Genomic DNA, 17,881 nt, shown 5'->3' with positions numbered 1-17,881 from the left:
GAAAACTGTGAAACTGTATTCTGATTCACATTTGTAAGAAGTGGACAGATACTTCTTCAACATGATTAAAAAAGCCTACCTCAGGCCAGCCTCATGAGCTTACTGGGTAAACATGGGAAGCGCTCCCTCAAAAGCAGGAGACAGATGTCCTGTACCACACCCGTTTAGTCGTCTTCTCATGGTCCTGGGCAATGGCAAAGGCAAGAGAAAAATCACCAGCAAAAAATTGGCAAAGGTGTAAAATAAGCAGCATTTTCATAGTGATGGTTATTTACTTGGAAACTTCAAAAGAATCAGCTGAAAAGCTTTACAGAAATCAATAGACTTCATATAGTCAAAGTACCAGCTAGAAAAAATAGGAAAAAGTGACATCTAATTTAAAATAACAACCAAAAGTTTAGTCCTAAGTATTTAAATTAGTACTAGTACAAAAACATTAGAAGACTTTTTTTCTTATTCTCTCAATTGAAGCTGGCATTTTAAGACATAAAAGCCAAAAATGCCTTTAAAAAAGTTATAAATCAGAGTACAAAACAAAATTAAAAAAAAAAATCTTCATGGCAACAGAAATCTTAAGAAGTCAAGATAGATGACAAATTGGGACAAATATTTGTGCCTCAAATAGAAAGGTAACCTACAAGTTAATCTGAAAGAGAACAATGCAAGTAAAAAATGGACAAAGAATAGAGGTCATGGAAAAAGGAAAAAACACATAGCTCTTGAATATATGAATATATTTGGCCTAATTCAGAAGAGAATGCAAATGAAGACCACAAGAAAGTACCATTTTGTCACCTGTCAATGGCAAGGGTCAAAGAGCCTGACCTGTCCTGCTAGTGGAGGTGTGGGCAACAGACTTTGATCCCTGTTGGCACAGCCCTACGGGGGGACTCAGTATTGTTTCAATACTGAGACAAAATTTTAAATGTACTCACCTTTGACCCAGCAATTTCGCTTCTAGGATTTTATACTGCAGATTATGGTTATATATCATATAACCAAATATTACACAGGCATCACAAGAATGAGACCATTCTATATGTATTTAAATTCACCACCATACATTAGGTGAAGAAAAGCAGAATTATGCTAGCTTTGTCAAAAAACATTATATATTCATATGCATGGAATAATTTTTGGAAAAATTCAGAAAAAGGCTGAGGTTGTCTCTGGAATGGGGGACCTGGTGGCTGGGAGTGAGGGTGGGAGGAGGAAGCCAGTCACTGGGTCTTCGTGAATTGGGTGTCCCCTCACATTTACCTGCATCGTGTGCTAAGGGAAGAGGGAGGGATGGAGGAGGGAAGGTCAGTTCAGGTGATAGGAACTTCTGGCTTTAAAAGTCAATAAGTGCTAAGTTGGCTGCTATAATTTCAGAGCTAATTAATGATGTGTGGAGCTTATATGACTGTTTTCAAGATCTGAGACACTCTTTTGAATGGTATTTTTAAAAAACAAAGCTTAAGATTTATACCTGCAATATTTCCTATGGATAGCAATGAAGAACAGGTACAATAAAGGACAGGCACATTTTATTCATAAAAACATGAAGTCCGCTGGATATAATTGGGGAATTTTTGTTTATTTTACGCAAATATAAACCCTCAAATTTTGGGTGGAAAAAAAACTGACTTGGCTGTCTTTTAGCTTAAAGTGAACAGGTCAGTGTTTAACAAGTGCTTTTAGAGAATGTGCACGTCCCAAGAGCAACCCAATCAGCCTGCTGTGGCGGGACCTTACCACATTGTGTATTTTGTTGAAACATTTGTAAGAACTATGTTATAGGGATATACTTTGTGGGCTTTATTTTTAGCAAATATTTACATAAACAATAAATGTGGAAACATCAAGGTTCAAAGTGAGCAGGCCAGCATTTACAAAGCGACTTTTAGGGAGTGTCCATATTTTATTTTCGAGAACGCTTATATTCTAAGAGCAGTACAATTAGCCTGTTACGCAAGGTCTTAATCTTGTTTGTATAGTGTTCTTGAAATACTTTCTTCAGCTTCTGCCTTAACATATCCAAAGATGGAAGATGATGACAATCTGGTATATTCAACATTATGTGAAAAAACTCGTTCCACATGTCCAGATGAGGAAGCCTGGAGAGACAGAGCATAAATGAAAGAGAAGACGTAGCCTTCAGCGTGCAGGACAACCCCACTCTTGTATCTGACTTAACTCTCACCTAAACCCAACTTAACGCATCAGGAATGGAAATGCTGAATCTATTACACATAAGAGAAATTCAAGATCCAATTAAATGCCTATGCACACCTTGTTCCACAAAAGTTACAAATGGAGAAACAGAAGCACTTAAACCTCGCTCATTGCACCCAGGGCCCGGGACTGTGCTATTTCACATACTTCCCAAGGCGTGAGTTTTCCATGCAGTAGCAAAGATCCATTTTCCCCACATGGAACCCAACATTCTACTCTAATCTTTTCACTGTAGCACCAATGCTAATACTCACCTTCTAAAAAGACCTTCAGGCTTCCAGACTCCCCCTTCATTTTTCACTTTCATGTAAGTGCCAAAAAGCATGCAGTACACTGTCGCAGCAACTCCAAAGTAATCAATCTATAAAGACAGTATGGGTATATATGACTAAAATAGTAATTTACACGAGTGTATTACCATGTCCCTCTAAGTTATGCAGCAAATATGATAAATCACAGGATATAAACAGTCACAGGATTTCACTTTTAAAGGATTTTGGGGGGCTTCCTAGGTGGCGCAGTGGTTAAGAATCTGCCTGCCAATGCAGGGGACACAGGTTCAATCCCTACTCCAGGAAGATCTCACATGCCACGGAGCAACTAAGCCCGTGTGCCAAAAAACAAACAAACAAACAAAAATAAATAAATAAAGGATTTTGGAAGCCGTGTGTTAACCCCTACACTGATACGCCCTGTGAATGCCTGTGTAGGCTTTGCTGGAGGCTTCCACGCACAGCAGATCACCCACTGCCTCCTGGGATAGCATCTTGGGAAGTTCTGTTCTTCCTGCGCTACCATGTCCTCCATTTTGTCACACAGAGGTAAACACAACACTACCACTAATCTGCTTGGAAGCCCTCCCAGCTTCCCCCCGGCCACCGGGACTGGCTGTGGTTTTTGAACTGCACTCCAAGCCTCTCCAGGTGTGACATGTCCACCCTGGAGCGTGGTCTAAATCCAGGGCTAGAAGAAGACTAGACCAGCTCAAACTATCCAGATGCCCAAATTCATTTTGAAATTATAGTGAGTGTCATACAGGGAAATGTTTCCAAACCTCTCACTCTAGTTCTCTACCTGGTAGTTCCAGGGCTTGTTACTGAGCATCTCAGTACACTGGAAACCAGACGTTGCACACTTTGCCGTAAATGTGGTTCCTTTTGGGAAAAGTTTCATGTCTATACTCTGACCCAGGTCAATCAGTGCCAAGCCGGCGGATACATCATCATCTTCGCTGTCCTGTTCCAAAAATCTACATTAAACACAAACAAGGGCCAGGCTGCGTGAGCACAGATAAACGATAAAAGGCTGCTGGGGAAACGGTAAGAGAAGGAGCCGTGAAGGGGGCCACACTTGCCTGTTTCCAAGTATGAAGTTGTCTGGCTTGATGTCCCCATGGATGATTCCGCAGTTGTGGACTTGCTCAATCATGCAGAGCATCCGGACAGCAAAAGTGAGGACTAGCGCTTGAGGCATCACTTTTTCAGGGGTATTTTTATAGAGGTTAATGGCATTCTAGAAACAATGGAAAGTGGAGTCCTGAGTTGGCTGCACAGGATTAATGACATTTCAAGTCAAGAGTGTTGCCCCACCCACCCCTCCAAGAAGAAAAGCTCCAAGAGCAAAAAGTATGTGCAAGGCTCAAGCCAAAAATGTGCTTCGAATTCATGTCATGAAAGCAATACACTTACTAATAATGTCCCGTAGCTGTAGAGATCTCCCACTAACACGCTGCCATTCTGGAACAAGTGGGCGGAATAGAATTTGATAAACATGTGTCGCATACTTGGCTTTAGTCTCTCCATCAGCTGGGTCCCGATGTAGAATTCCCAGGGGTTGGCCGGCTTCTGGACCTGCAAATCAGGTATATGACATTCACATCCAGCTCACATTCTGGAAAATGATAGCAAGAAAGCAGCGTCATCCCCATAAAGGACGTGGGGTAGCAAGTGATGAGCTGCTGCGGCAGCGTGGGGATTGCTGCAAGATAACTGTAGTGGAGAGGCAATTCTGAATCCTTGTGGGACAGTTCTGTTTCTCAAGTGCTGACGATAGACCTAAACGAACTCACCATTATCTTTAAAAAAAAAAAAAGAGGCTGGCAATCACAAGTTCTAAAATTCATTTCTATATTGTATAGATCATTTACCTTCAAAATAAATTTCTGCTTATTTTTGCTATCGTTCACATCGCCGTGGGTAACTTCATAGACCTGGGCAAAAGCCCCTTCTCCAAGAAGGTGATCGACGTAGACCAGCAAAGAACCTGACGAGACAGATGTATCAAAATGAAAACAAGTCTCAAAACATTAAAGACTTTATCAAAATGAAGTATTTATAAATTCTTCTTGGTGCTTGAGTTGCTTTTATAAATAAAAAGGGATATAGCTCCCTTAGGAAATGTTCTTCCAGTCTTACATGAAAGTTAAACAAATACCTGCTGCAAAATAGCCCCCTTTCTAATGAAGTGACGGATGAGGGGCCAGAGCAGCTCTGCTGGGCCCAGGCCTGTCGCTGAGCTGCAGTCCATCCTCTCTTTCCCAGTGCTGTCATATTTAAAGGGGGAATACGTGTGCTGCCTACTTGGCAAGGCTGCTGTGATGTCAGAAAGGACATGTAGACATCCTCTACAAAGTGCTAAACAAAGCTCTAACATGCCTTTGCAAAATGCAAGCGTTTTACATCAGAATAGAAAGAGCAGAGTATAATTGTACTGATATTTCTAACAATTAAAAATTTTTTTTTGCAGTAAACTTTCTATTTTAGAACAGTTTTTGATTTATAGAAAAGTTGCAAAGGCAGTAGTTTCTGCATCCAGTACATTCTGCATCCAGTTTCCCCTACTGTTAACTTTTACATAACAAAGGTACACTGGTAACAAACAAGAACCAACACTGGTATGTTACTGCTAACTAAACTCCATCCTTTATTCAGATTTTACTAGTTTTCCCCTAATGTTCTAGGACATTCTCATCAAATCTCCTCAGCCTCTGCTAGGCTGTGACAGTTTCTAACTTTTTGTTTCTAACCATGACAGTTCCAAGGAACACTGGTCAGGTAAGCTGTAGAATGCCCTTCAACTGGATTTGTCTTGATATTTTTCAGTAACACTGAGGTTATTGGTTTTGGGAGAAAGACCACAGAGGTAAAGTTGTAATAGATTTTTAATTGTTTTAAAAAAATTCACATGTTTAAAATCAAATATAAAAATGTATCTGGTTTCTAGCTGGCATGTAAGGAGTCTGAAGTCATCAGTCTACCCTCATAAAAAGAAAAAGCTGAACAAATTGAAAATCAACTCTTCTTAGATCTGTTAGAGAACTGAGGTCCCAGGGAAAATTGCTTCTCCCCAAATTGAGGTGACAGACAGTTGAATACAGGGAATAACAGCTTGTCAGAGCAGAGCCCAGGAGCAGAAACCACCACTGGAGCCAGAACCAAAGTGGGGGTAGGGAGAGGTGTTACCACAGAAAGAACTGATGTCTCAGACTTTATTTAAGAACAAGTGTCTGGGGACACCCAAAGACAACAAGGGAGACAAATAAGGACACAAAGAGGGTTTTAGCCTTTGATACCTATAGCCACAGCAAATAGCAAACACAGCCTAAGCCCAAGCCAAACAAGCATAAACCTTACTCTGAAGGGCTGTCTATCTCAGTTCCTTTCAGCAGGATATCAGGTCTGGCTTTTAACAAAAATTCGAGGCATAATAAAAGACAAAAAACACAGCTTGAAAAGACAGAGCAAGTATCAGAACCAGACACAGATAGAGAAAAAATTTTGGAATTATAAGACCAGGAATCAAAAAAAAATTATGATTAATATGCTAAGAGCTGTAATGAAAAAGGTAAACAACAGGCAAGAATACATGAGTAAGACTTCCTAGGTGGCGCAGTGGTTAAGAATCCGCCTGCCAATGCAGGGGACACAGGTTCAATCCCTGGCCCAGGAAGATACCACATGTCGCGGAGCAACTGAGCCCGTGTGCCACAACTATTGAGCCTGTGCTCTAGAGCCCGTGAGCCACAACTATTGAGCCCATGTGCTGCAACTACTGAAGCCCACACGCCTAGAGCCCTTGCTCCGCAACAAGAGAAGCCACGGCAATGAGGAGCCCGTGCACCACAGTGAAGAGTAGCCCCCACTCACCGCAACTAGAGAAAGCCTGTGTGCAGCAATGAAGACCCAACACAGCCAATAAATAAATTGATTAATTAAAAAAAAAAGAATACATGAGTAATGGAAGAAGACATGCAATCTGAGAAAGAATCAAAAGGAAATGCTAGAAATAAAAAGACTGTGACATAAATGAAGAATATCTTTGATGGGCTCATCAACAGGCTGTATGTGGCTAGGAAAAGAAACTGCGACCTTGACAATATGCCAACAGAAACTTCCAACACTGAAATGCAAAGAGAAAAATAAAATGAAAAAGATAGAAAAGAACATTCAAGAACTGTGGGACAACTACAAAAGGGGTAACAGATGTGTAATGGGACACTAGAATGGAGAAGAAAAAGAGAACTGAAGACATAGCTCGGGTAATAATGGCTGAGAAATTTCCAGACGCAATGACAGACACTAAATCACAGATCCAGGAATTTCAGAGAACGCCAAGCAGGGAGAATACCAAAAAGCTACAGCTAGGCGTGTCATGTTCAAACTGCAGAAAATCAGACGAGGAGAAAACATTGAAAGAAACCAGAAGAACAAAACCACCTTATCTGCAGAGAAGCAAGCAAGAGCCACACTGACCTCTTCAGAAATCCTACAAGCAAGAAGAAAGTGGAGGACGTGTTGGAAGAAAAAAAAAAAGCCAAAAAAATCACAAACAGAGAATTCTTCTTTTAAAAAAGTGAAGAAGAAATAAAGACTTCATTTGTTTGACTTCTAGACAAACAAAAATTAAGGCAATGTGTCACCAGTAAACCTGCCCCGCAAGAAAGGTTAAAAGAAGTTCTGGGAGGTGGGGTGAACTGGGAGATTGGGGTTGACGTGCATACACTATTGATACTATGTATAAAATAGATAACTGATGAGCACCTACTGTATAGCACAGGGAACTCTACTCAGTGCTCTGTGGTGGCCTAAATGGGAAGGAAATCCAAAAAAGAGGGGATATATTGGTTTGGCCAAAAAGTTCATTTGTTCCATAAGATCTTATGCAAAAAAGCCAAACGAACTTTTTGGCCAAACCAATATGTATACGTATAGCTGATTCACTTTGCTGTACAGCAGAAACTAACACAACCTTGTAAAGCAACTATATTCCAATAAAAATTAATCTAAAAAAAAAGTTCTTCAGAGAGAAGGAAGATGATATAGGTCAGAAACTCAGATCAGAAAAGCAAAGGAAAAGGAATAAATGAAGATAAAATAAAATCTTTTATTTTTCTTATTCTTAATTGATCTAACAGATAACTATTCAAAATAATAATAGCAGCAACGTGTTCAGTAAGCACAGCCTGTGGGCAAGTGAAATGCCTGAGAGTAATGCCGTAAGGCGGAGGAGGGAGGGATTGGTGACATTCTGTTATAGGGCACTTGTGCTATTTGTGAAGCAGTATACTGTTACTGGAAGGAGGACATGGGTTACTTGTAACGTACATTGCAAACTCTGGTGCAACTACTAAAAATGTGTGTGTGTGCACATGTGTGCGTGCGTGTGTGTGGAAAGCACATTGTGAAAAGTCTCACTCCCATTGTTATCCACATCTACCCTGTTTCCCACTCCCACTAACAACCGTTTTCATTCATTTTGAGTACCCTTCAAGAGTTCTCCGGAAATATTATCAAATCTGAATATATATTATCTTACCCCTTTTTAAGAAGTAAAAAGCAACATAGAACAGTAGCCTGCCCTTTCACTTAACAGCATCTTTTAGAGATCACTCCCCACTAGCACAGAGCGAGCTGTATTTTACTGTAGAGATGTCCCGTAATTTATTTAAGCAGTCCCCTTAGATGCTTATGTTGTTTCTAATCTGCTGCTTTTACACGCACATGTCACTTTGAATATATGGAAGTGCACCTGAAGGAAATTCTTAAAAGTAGATGTCTGAGTCTAAAAGTATATGCATTTTTAATTTTGATAGATATTGCCAAATTGCCCTTTATAAGTTATAGTCCCAACAGCAATCAAAATCCTATAGTCCTGACTTAACAAAATGTTCTCATCTTAATACTATAGACAAAACTTTTTATTGGAAGTAGGAGAAGGGGTGGAGGGGTAGGGGTGGGGTGGTGCCAGGAGGAGAAACACGACACACACACCAGTTACCATCACCTTCCCATAGAGAAAAAAAGACTTTAAAAGTTTTATTACCCATATGGCTCTTACCCAATTGAAATTCAGTCTTGGGCTTGATGGCTGGAAGTTTACATTGCCATTCGTAAGTATTTGGATAGGAACTCACAGGTTTAGAAAGCCCTGATAAAAGTTTGAGAATCAACTCTTCATCCCAGGGATTCTCAACAGTGAAGTCTTAAAGGAACGGAACAAAAAAGAAAATGAATTCAATATCCAAGACTTTTATCAAATAAATTATAGATAAAGCAAGTGGAGACATTCATTAAATAAGCTTTCAAAAGCCTTATCTTTAAAGATCATTGATTCAAATAATAAAGAGCCATTTCCAAAAGTCAAAATGGGTACTTCTGCACAGTTCATTATCTGTCATTTTATATCAATAAATTTAGATCAATATTCAGTCATGACAAAGGAAATCAATACCAATGACTCTATTCTAGATTCTGCCTTTAACACACAGTTATGTGTACATGTCTTAAAGGCAAACTTGGAGATTAGTTACTTCTGACATGATCAGATATATATTCTTTAAACTGCTCTCCACTTCTATGTATAAAATGCTGCCTTTTAACACTTATACTACCTACGTGCAATTTGTTTGGATGAAATATACTTCGGGTCCACAAAGACACAAAGAGAAACCATTTCCAAAGGGAAGAAAAAAGTTTCTGCCCAATTTAGAATGCTATAAAATATTCTATTAGTGGCAGTTATCAAAGACTAAACCAACATGATTAATATTTACTAGTGCTAAGTAGCTGCAGGACCTTGATGTTTAGTAACTCACTGGTCCTTACAGTAAGACTCTTAAGTAGGTACTACTATCCCCTCTACTTTATAGAAAAGAGGGCCACTGAACTGAAATAATCTTGGCCAAGATCACATGACAGTCTGTGAGGGGAAGCTAGGATTGGAATCTAGCTAGTCTGTCTCCAGAGTCTGCTCTTAACCTCTGTTGAGACTGTTTCTGTGTAACCCTGGGATAGGGGTGGGGTCTTTAATCCAGAGCCTGTTTACTTTTCTGTAAAATGGGGATAACATTATTAGACTGAATGTCTGGCACATAATGGGCCCTCCAATTCCAACTGCTTCTTCCAACAGTAGTTATTTTGATACCTTTTAAGTTTAAAACAAATTAATTAGTCCTTCAAGTATGCTACTGCTGTATGCATGGTGATACAGCATGCATGCTTGTCTGAACTTGTGTTCTATTCAACGGCATTCAAGTCCCTGCTCTTTGAGCTTCTTTCACGGAAGAGCTTTTACCAGGTTACTGTCCTTATTCAGGGAACAGTTAAGACTGAGCATCTGTTCATACTTGGAGTGTCGACATTCCCCAGCGAGCCAGTCTGCATGGGTTCTGCCTGGAGCCTGGCGTTGGCATTTGCTGGACCCCCTGCAGTGGCAAAGTCAGGGTCTGTGAGTTTACAGGCCTCGAGGCCCCGCTCTGCCTCGCTGGTCAGCACAGCTGCAGCAGGTTGGCCCAGATGGAGCAAGGATGCCGAAGAGATGTCTGTGGGGAACACTGGTTCTGGGCTTTTCTCTTCAGTTGGACTGGATGTGTTAGAGGGATAAAGAAGAGGAAACAAGACACATGATTATAAGCCTACTGGGTCTGATCACATAAAAGTCCCCCAAAACAGTTTCTTTTTCATTCTAGGAATGACATTTCAAAACCAGTTTACAAAGAGTTGATTACACCATTTTCTTCATACAAACAAATATATGCAAATACACAATATGCAATAGCTCATACAATATGAATAGAAATAAAATAAAAAACATGGTAATAAATTAGATAAATAGGTGAGGTGACACATTGGATATACTTTAGTGGATGTTGGGAGGAATGGGTTTATTTTACCAAGTTGTCTTCCAAGCATCACTACTGTAACAGAGACTGAATATTTAACTTTACTCCAAAAATGACTTTTTATAACACTGAAACGGACAGAAAATGTCAGCCATAGTCGACAACCTAACACCAGTACATTTCCCCCCACACACATGCGCGCACACACACACGGGTGCACATGCGCACAGTTGGTCCTCATTACTCATGGATTCCATGCTTGTGAATTCACCTACATGCAAACATTTATTCGTAACCCCAAACCAGCACTCATGGTGCTTTACCGTCATCGCCAGCTATTCAGAACGGTGAACAGTTTGAGTCACCCAACATGTATGTTCCCAGGTGAGGTCGAGCAAGGTGACGCCCTGCCTTCTTATTTTGGCTCATACTGTAAAACAGTGTCCTTTCACAGTGTAGTTAGCGATGCGGGGTGTTTCTTTTCCTTGCGTTTTTGTGCTTTTAGTTGGTGATTTGGCTGTTTAAACTGTTCCCCAAGTGTAGTGCTGAAGTGCTGTCTAGTGTTCCTTAAGTGTAAGAAGGCTGTGATGTCTTATGGAGAAAATGTGTGTTGGATGAGTTTTGTTCAGGCATGGGTTATAGTGCCATTGGGCACAGGTTCAATGTTAATGAGTTAACAGTATATATTAAATAAGTGTCTTTAAACAAAATGTTGTGACCAGAGGCCTATAGGATCCTAACTGTGTATCTTCCCTAGAAGCAATGGGTCAGTGTTTGCTAATTCAGTGTTTGCAGTGACTTTATAGAAAAGAACCAATGCAAATAACAAGTTTCAACTGTACATACATCTCCACACATATTCTCTCCCCACCTTTAGATCCATGTATCTACAAACACATGCATAAGTACATATTTTTATACAAATTAATTCATGTAACTTCTTGTTATATTTTTACTTCTTGACACAGGCATTTTTCCTACTGTGAATTTTTTAAAAAATGAACTAATTCTGGAATATTTATATATTTATTTATTTATTTATTGGCTGCATTGGGTCTTTGTTGCTGCACATGGGTTTTCTCTAGCTGCAGCGAGCAGGGGCTACTCTTCATTGTGGTGCACAGGCCCCTCAATTTGGTGGCTTCTCTTGTTGTGGAGCACGGGCTCTAGGCACTCAGGCTTCAGAAGTTGTGGCACACGGGCTCAATAGTTGTGGCACACAGGCTTAGTTGCTCTGCAGCATGTGGGATCTTCCTGGTGCAGGAATCGAACCCGTGTTCCCTGCATTGGCAGGTGGATTCTTAACCACTGCGCCACCTAGGAAGTCCCTGGAATAATTTTATATTTAAAGAACCGTTGCAAAGATAATAGAGAATTCCCATATGCGCCCTACCCAATTTCCTCTGTTACCATCTCACATTAAAGTTGCTCTCTTCTCAAAACCAGTAAACCAACCTTTGTCATATTACTTATTAACTAAGCTCCAGACCTTTTTGGATTTCACCAGGTTTTCCACAAGGCTCCGAGTTTACTCCAGGATCCAATCGTGGACACCGTGCTGCATTTAGTGGTCAGCCTCCTTACTCTCTTCTCCTCTGTGATGGTTTCTTAGTCTTTCCTAGTTTCCTAAGACCTTGTCAGTTTTGGGGTGTACTGGCTAGCTATTCTGTAGACTGTCCTTCAATTTGGGTTTCTCTCTTGCTTTTCTCATGACTACACTGGGACTATTGGTTAGAAGAGAATATCACAGAGGTGACATGCCCTTCTCCTCCCATGATATCATCATGCATCATCACAGGTGACATTAGCCTGATCATTTGGGACAGGTGGTGTCTGCCAGGTTTCTCCAGTCCTCCTGTGGATTTTAATGACCATACACCATTTAATGCAGTGGATGTGTGCTCAAGTATAACAATTCCCTGGTTCTTAGGTATTGCACATATTTCCAATATTTTATATTACAGCAAAACAGATTTGTTTCCAAACCCATGTACATTGCTACTAGCAACGTGAGTGCCCAAATTACTGTGGTTACATAAATGGTTATTAAAAGCCGTTTCCTTTCTCCATAAAAACTTGAATTTTGGTTAACTTTTTAGCTATTCCCCTTCGCCACTGAAAACTGAAAAGGTAAGAGTATCACTGTCATCATTGCTTATGGTAAAAAATAACTGTATCTAGACTGGGAGAATTATGAACATGTGCTGGGAATCCAGAGTTTCAGGTGTGATGGTTCTCGTAATGGGCCCGTCCCTGGCGGGGACCCTGGAAACTAAATCTACGGAGTGCTGCAAGAGTCACTGACTCCCCAGGAATAAGGCTTGGAAGCTAAGGAAGCCTCTGTCCCTCCATGACTCCCTACATGAGTCTTGTTTCCTTGCAGCTTAACTGTCACATGGGGTCAAAGACAATAGTTTCTTGGACACTGTCACCCTGCTGGCAACAGTGATCTTTGTCTGATATACACCTAAATTAATCTTATGCCAAGTGTGGCTATGGTAGTCTTATGAGTCAAAAGTGTAGCTGCACAGAGGAAGATTCCTGGTGGGCAGTAATAGATTATACCCACTGAGTAAAATTTTAAAGTAAAAGGCAAAATCTATTTAATTTGCATTAATTTTATTACTAGCGAGTTAACTGTTTTCTACATGTTTATTCATTAATTTTTCTCTTGTAAGTTCTGCTCATGTCCTTTATCCAATCATTTATTTACTGGGGTCTTAGTTCAAGAAGAGGTTTTGCTAACAGGAGGTGGTACAGCACAGCGGTGAGAGTGAGGATTCTGAAATCGGGGATAGGGCTTCAGATCCCAGCGCTGCAGATTAGAAGCCACATGATGACTTCCGGTCCTTTATTTAGCCCTCTAGATCTGGTTTCCTCATCTGTAGTGGTGGAAAGAACAGTTCCTACAACTAATGTCATTGTAAGGATTAATTAAAGGGTGCAGTACATGAAAAGTGCAAGCGCTGTGCAGGAATATAAGAAATACTCAGAAGATTGTAGCTACTTTTAGTATTTATTACATTTACCAGACTATTCAAATATGGCAGAATTTTATTTCTGCAAAGCATTAATGTGTGCTCGGTAAGTCTGCATTTTGCACCGAAAACTAAGAGGCTTAAACATTCTGTCTTCCTCCTCTTAAAAGGAAGTTATTGACTTTCTCAATTATAATGGGTATAAAGAAGCAATTATGTGTTTGCTCAGTTCTGCAATAGTCTTTATATGCCACGGTCTTTGGCTGGCAAGAGCATCTGCAGTTTTGGTCCCCAAATCCGTGGCAGTCAGGCATAGGAATTGTTCCCCCAGGACTCTCTGCCACCCCAGCTGCTTCTCTCACTGCCCTGATGTACCAAGTGTCACCAAATTTATATCTACAGAGTACCTTCTAACCTAAAGCTTTGCATCAATAAAAACTGTGGCAGCCCTTAAAGAAGGGCTAGAATGAGGTAAGTCATCACAGCTTAAAAAGCAAAGCTAGAATGAAAATGGAGAGAGACAGAACCACACACCCCCACATCCCCACAATACCTGAACTTTCTCTCTTTCAAGGGTTCCACCTTGTTTCTTTCGCAAGAATCCAAAGTCACATGGTTGTACTGTTTTTCTACCACATTTTCTAAAATATACAGAAAAGTAGAGACAGACATTATACACACACATATGATTCTATATGGTTATAAAGTCCAGGATTCTTTTTTACACTGACTTTCATTATAATTTCAAAATAGTGCTCCATGGTAAAATGTACTACATTTTAAAAATGGGGGAAAAAAATCACTTAAAAAAATTATACTATTATATGTGAGCATTTCAACCTTATACATCCATTCCATACACTCTTTTAAGAGAAAAGAGTCCAGAGAGTAGCAGGTCCACTGTGGGAGGATGACCAGACCATGGGAAGTTAGGGGTGGCCATGCCCATGCTGCTTCAGGAGAGCCTGATGCCAAGGACCTGGAGAATAAAGGGCTGCACCCCTTCTGGAGGGCAGAGCTTTTGGTGCCTTTCAATCTAACCTGCCTTATTCAGCCAGCGTTTAGTTGACTGAACTGATTCAGAGTGTGTTTATACCAGAAAGCAACCTGGTGGTACTTACTAGCACTCCCTTTAATTAAAAAAAGAAATTTATCTATAGAGACAAACGATAGGCAGAAATACAGAGTATACTTCTACCAGTGACACTAATACAATATAGAGCCAAGTATTAAACTGGATTAAATTTTATCAGATATTGCCTCACTGAACAGGTGCTAATACTTTTTAGTACTGGAACATTAGCTTCTGTTTATACAACCAAAGTGGCAAATACACACTGAGTAAGCTCAATGTTGACTTTATAAAAGACTCTTGACTGTTAAACAGATCAAGTTTTCCAAATTGAAAAAGCTTTAAATTTTTAAAGTAGCAAGTCTGTGATAGCACTTGGCAATTGTCCAAGTTTCAACTAAACTCTTTTAAAATCCAGGACAGAAATATAACAAATTTGATTAGTACAGTGAGAAAAAATTTTTACTCCTTAGTTAAAAACTTTTAGGCCTATAGTCTCAGCCTTCACATTAAAGTAAGCATTCATCCAGGGGAATGAAATTCTTTGCCAGTTCTTTCACTGTGCTTCAGTGAACAACTGCTATTTAAAAACAAAACAAAACAGTGCCAGCAGTGATAGTGTTTGGCTAGTAAATTAGTAGAAAAAGGAACTATGGTCCCAGATCTCATAGCACAGGCAGACCTCAAGTAAGCTTGGATCCAGACCACTGCAGTAAGCACATATCACAATAAAGCGAGTCACACAAGCTTTCTGGTTTCCCAGTGCATATGAAAGCTACGCTTACACTGTACTGTAGTCTTAAGTGTGCAATTATGTCTAAAAAAGCACCATGCGTACCTTAATTAAAAATACTTAACTGCTAAAAAATTGCTAAATGCGAACCATCATCTGAGCCTTCAGTGAGTCATAATCTTTTTGCTGGTGGAGGGCTGCCTCGATGTCGACGGCTGCTGGCGCATCAGGGCGGTGGTTGCTGAAGGTCGGGGTGGCTGTGGCAATTTCTCAGAATAAGACAGCGATGAAGTCTGCCACATCGATTGAATTCCTTTTATGAACAATTCCTCTGTACCATGCAATGCTGTTTGATAGCACTTTACTCACAGTAGAACTTCTTTCAAAATTGGAGTCAATCTTCTCAAACTCTGCGGCTGCCGCTTTATCAGCTCTGTTTGTGCCATATTTTAAATTCTTTGCTGTCCTTTCAACAGCCTGCACAGCCTCTGCACCAGGAGTAGATTCTATCGCAGGAAACCACTCTGCTCATCCATAAGGAGCAACTCCTTATCCATTTAAAGTTTTATCATGAAATTGTAGCAATTCAGTCACACCTTCAGGCTCCACTCCTAATTCTAGTTCTCTTCCTACCTCCACATCTGCAGTTACTTCCTCCACTGAAGTCTTGAACCCCTGGAAGTCATCCATGAGTGTTGGGATCAGCTTCTTCCAAACTGCTGATAATGTTGATATTTTTGACCTCTTCCTATGAATCACAAATGTTTTTAGTGGCATCTAGAATGATGAATCCTTTCCAGAAGGTTTTCAATTGACCTTGCCCAGATTTAGCAGAGGAACCACTATCTATGGCAGCTACAGCCTTATGAAATGTAGTACTTAAATAATAAGACTTCGAAATCTAAATTACTCCTTGATCCATGGGCTGCAGAATGGATGTTGTGTTAGCCGGCGTGAAAACAACCTCATTGTACATCGCCATCAGAGCTCTTGGGTGACCAGGTACTTTGTCAATGAGCAGTACTGTTTTGGAAGGAATCTATTTTTCTGAGCATTATGTCTTAACAGTGGGCTTAAAATATTCAGTAAACCATGCTGTAAACAGATTTGCTGTCATCCATGTTTTGCTCTTCCATTTATAGGGCACAGCCAAAGTAGATTAAGCATAACTCTAAAAGGCCCTAGGGTTGATTGAACTTGGTGTACCCCCCAAAAAAATAATAAATAAAATTAAAAAATAAAATAAAATAAAATAAAAGGCCCTAGGACTTTTGGAATGGTAAATAAGCACTGGCTTCCACTTAAAGCCACCAGCTGCATTAGCCCTAAAGAGAGAATCAGCCTGTCCTTTGAAGCTTTAAAGCCAGACCTTGACTTTTCCTCTCTATTAAAGTCCTAGTCTTCTTTCAATATGAGGCTGTTTTGCCTACATTGAACATCTGTTGTGTAGTACAACCACCTTCATGAATGACCTGAGCTAGATCCTCTGGATGACTTGCTGCAGCTGCTACATCAGCACTTGCTGCTTCACCTCGCACTTTTGATAGGGAGATGCCTCCTTTCCTTAAAGCTCATGAACCAACCTCTGTCGCTTTTCTTCTGTAGCTTTCTCACCTCTCAGTCTTCACAGAACGGAAGAGTTAGGCCTTTGCTCTGGATTAGGCTTTGGCTTAAGGGGATGTTGTGGCTGGTTTGATCTTCTATCCAGGTCACTACAACCTTCTCCAAATCAGCAATAAGGCTGTTTTGCTTTCTTATCATTTGCATATTCACTGGAGTAGCACTTTTAATTTCCTTCAAGAACTTTCCTTTGCGTCCATAACTTGGCTAACTGGTGCAAGAAGTCTAGCTTTTGGCCTGACTCGGCTTTCAATATGCCTTCCTCACTAAACTTAATCATTTCCAGCTTTTGATTTGAAGTGAGAGACGTGCAACTCTTCCTTTCACTTGAATACTTAGAGGCCATTGTAGGGTTATTAATTGGCTTAATTTCAATATTGTTGTGTTTCAGGAAAGAGAGAAGCCCGAGGAGAGTGAGAAAGACAGGGAACGACCAGATGGTGGAGCAGTCAGAACACGCACCACATCCATTGGTTAAGTTCACCATGTTCTATGGGTGAGGTTCGAGGCACCCCAAAACAGTTATAATAGTAACATCAAACATTACTGATCACAGATCACCAAAACAAATATAACAATAATGAAAAAGTGTGAAATATTGCAAGAATGTGACTTGCAGTCACAAATGTGACTTGAGTCCAAAATGTGACTCAGACACAAAGTGAGTAAATGCTGCTGGAAAAATGGCTCTGATAGGCTTGCTTGATGCAGGGTTGCCACAAACCTTCAATTTGTAAAAACATCCAATATCTGTAAAGTACAATAAAGTGAAGTACAGTAAAACGAGGTATGGGGACTCCCCTGGTGCTCCAGTGGTTAAGACTCCATGCTCACAGTGCAGGGGGCATGGGTTCGATCCCTGGTTGGGGAACTAAGATCCCGCATGCCGCATGGCGTGGCCAAAGCAAAGCAAAACAAAACAAAACGATGTATGCCTGTATTGATTTTGCAGGTTGGTATTTAATAGGTTATAATTATATGTATTCAATAACTGTCAGTTATTAAGCTTCAGTTCAGACCTTTAAAGATCTTTGATATGAGAGTGTTATGTGTGGGGAAATAAGGACTATTTGTGAGTTTTATCAGATCACTAAAATTTTTTAAAATATGATTCTCTGAGTATAGTACTTGGCTACATCTCT

General features: G+C 40.2%; 1 protein-coding gene across 1 annotated transcript in view; it reads right to left on the bottom strand.

Moving 5' to 3' along the window:
- Positions 1-1,883: 1,883 nt before the first annotated feature.
- Positions 1,884-17,881, bottom strand: part of BUB1 (BUB1 mitotic checkpoint serine/threonine kinase) — a 36,273-nt gene continuing 20,275 nt past the window's right edge. Inside the window, exons 17-25 of the mRNA XM_057743444.1 lie at positions 13,868-13,955; positions 9,842-10,077; positions 8,554-8,697; positions 4,364-4,479; positions 3,906-4,067; positions 3,572-3,729; positions 3,292-3,466; positions 2,472-2,578; positions 1,884-2,099 (exon numbers count right to left, since the gene is read on the bottom strand). Of these exons, the coding sequence (XP_057599427.1) occupies positions 1,904-2,099; positions 2,472-2,578; positions 3,292-3,466; positions 3,572-3,729; positions 3,906-4,067; positions 4,364-4,479; positions 8,554-8,697; positions 9,842-10,077; positions 13,868-13,955 (1,382 nt within the window). The 3' untranslated portion in view covers positions 1,884-1,903. The remainder of the gene's footprint in view (positions 2,100-2,471; positions 2,579-3,291; positions 3,467-3,571; positions 3,730-3,905; positions 4,068-4,363; positions 4,480-8,553; positions 8,698-9,841; positions 10,078-13,867; positions 13,956-17,881) is intronic.

Source organism: Hippopotamus amphibius, chromosome 7 (assembly GCF_030028045.1).
Source record: "Hippopotamus amphibius kiboko isolate mHipAmp2 chromosome 7, mHipAmp2.hap2, whole genome shotgun sequence".
Lineage (NCBI taxonomy): Eukaryota > Metazoa > Chordata > Mammalia > Artiodactyla > Hippopotamidae > Hippopotamus > Hippopotamus amphibius.
This window is presented reverse-complemented; position numbering and strand designations above follow the sequence as displayed.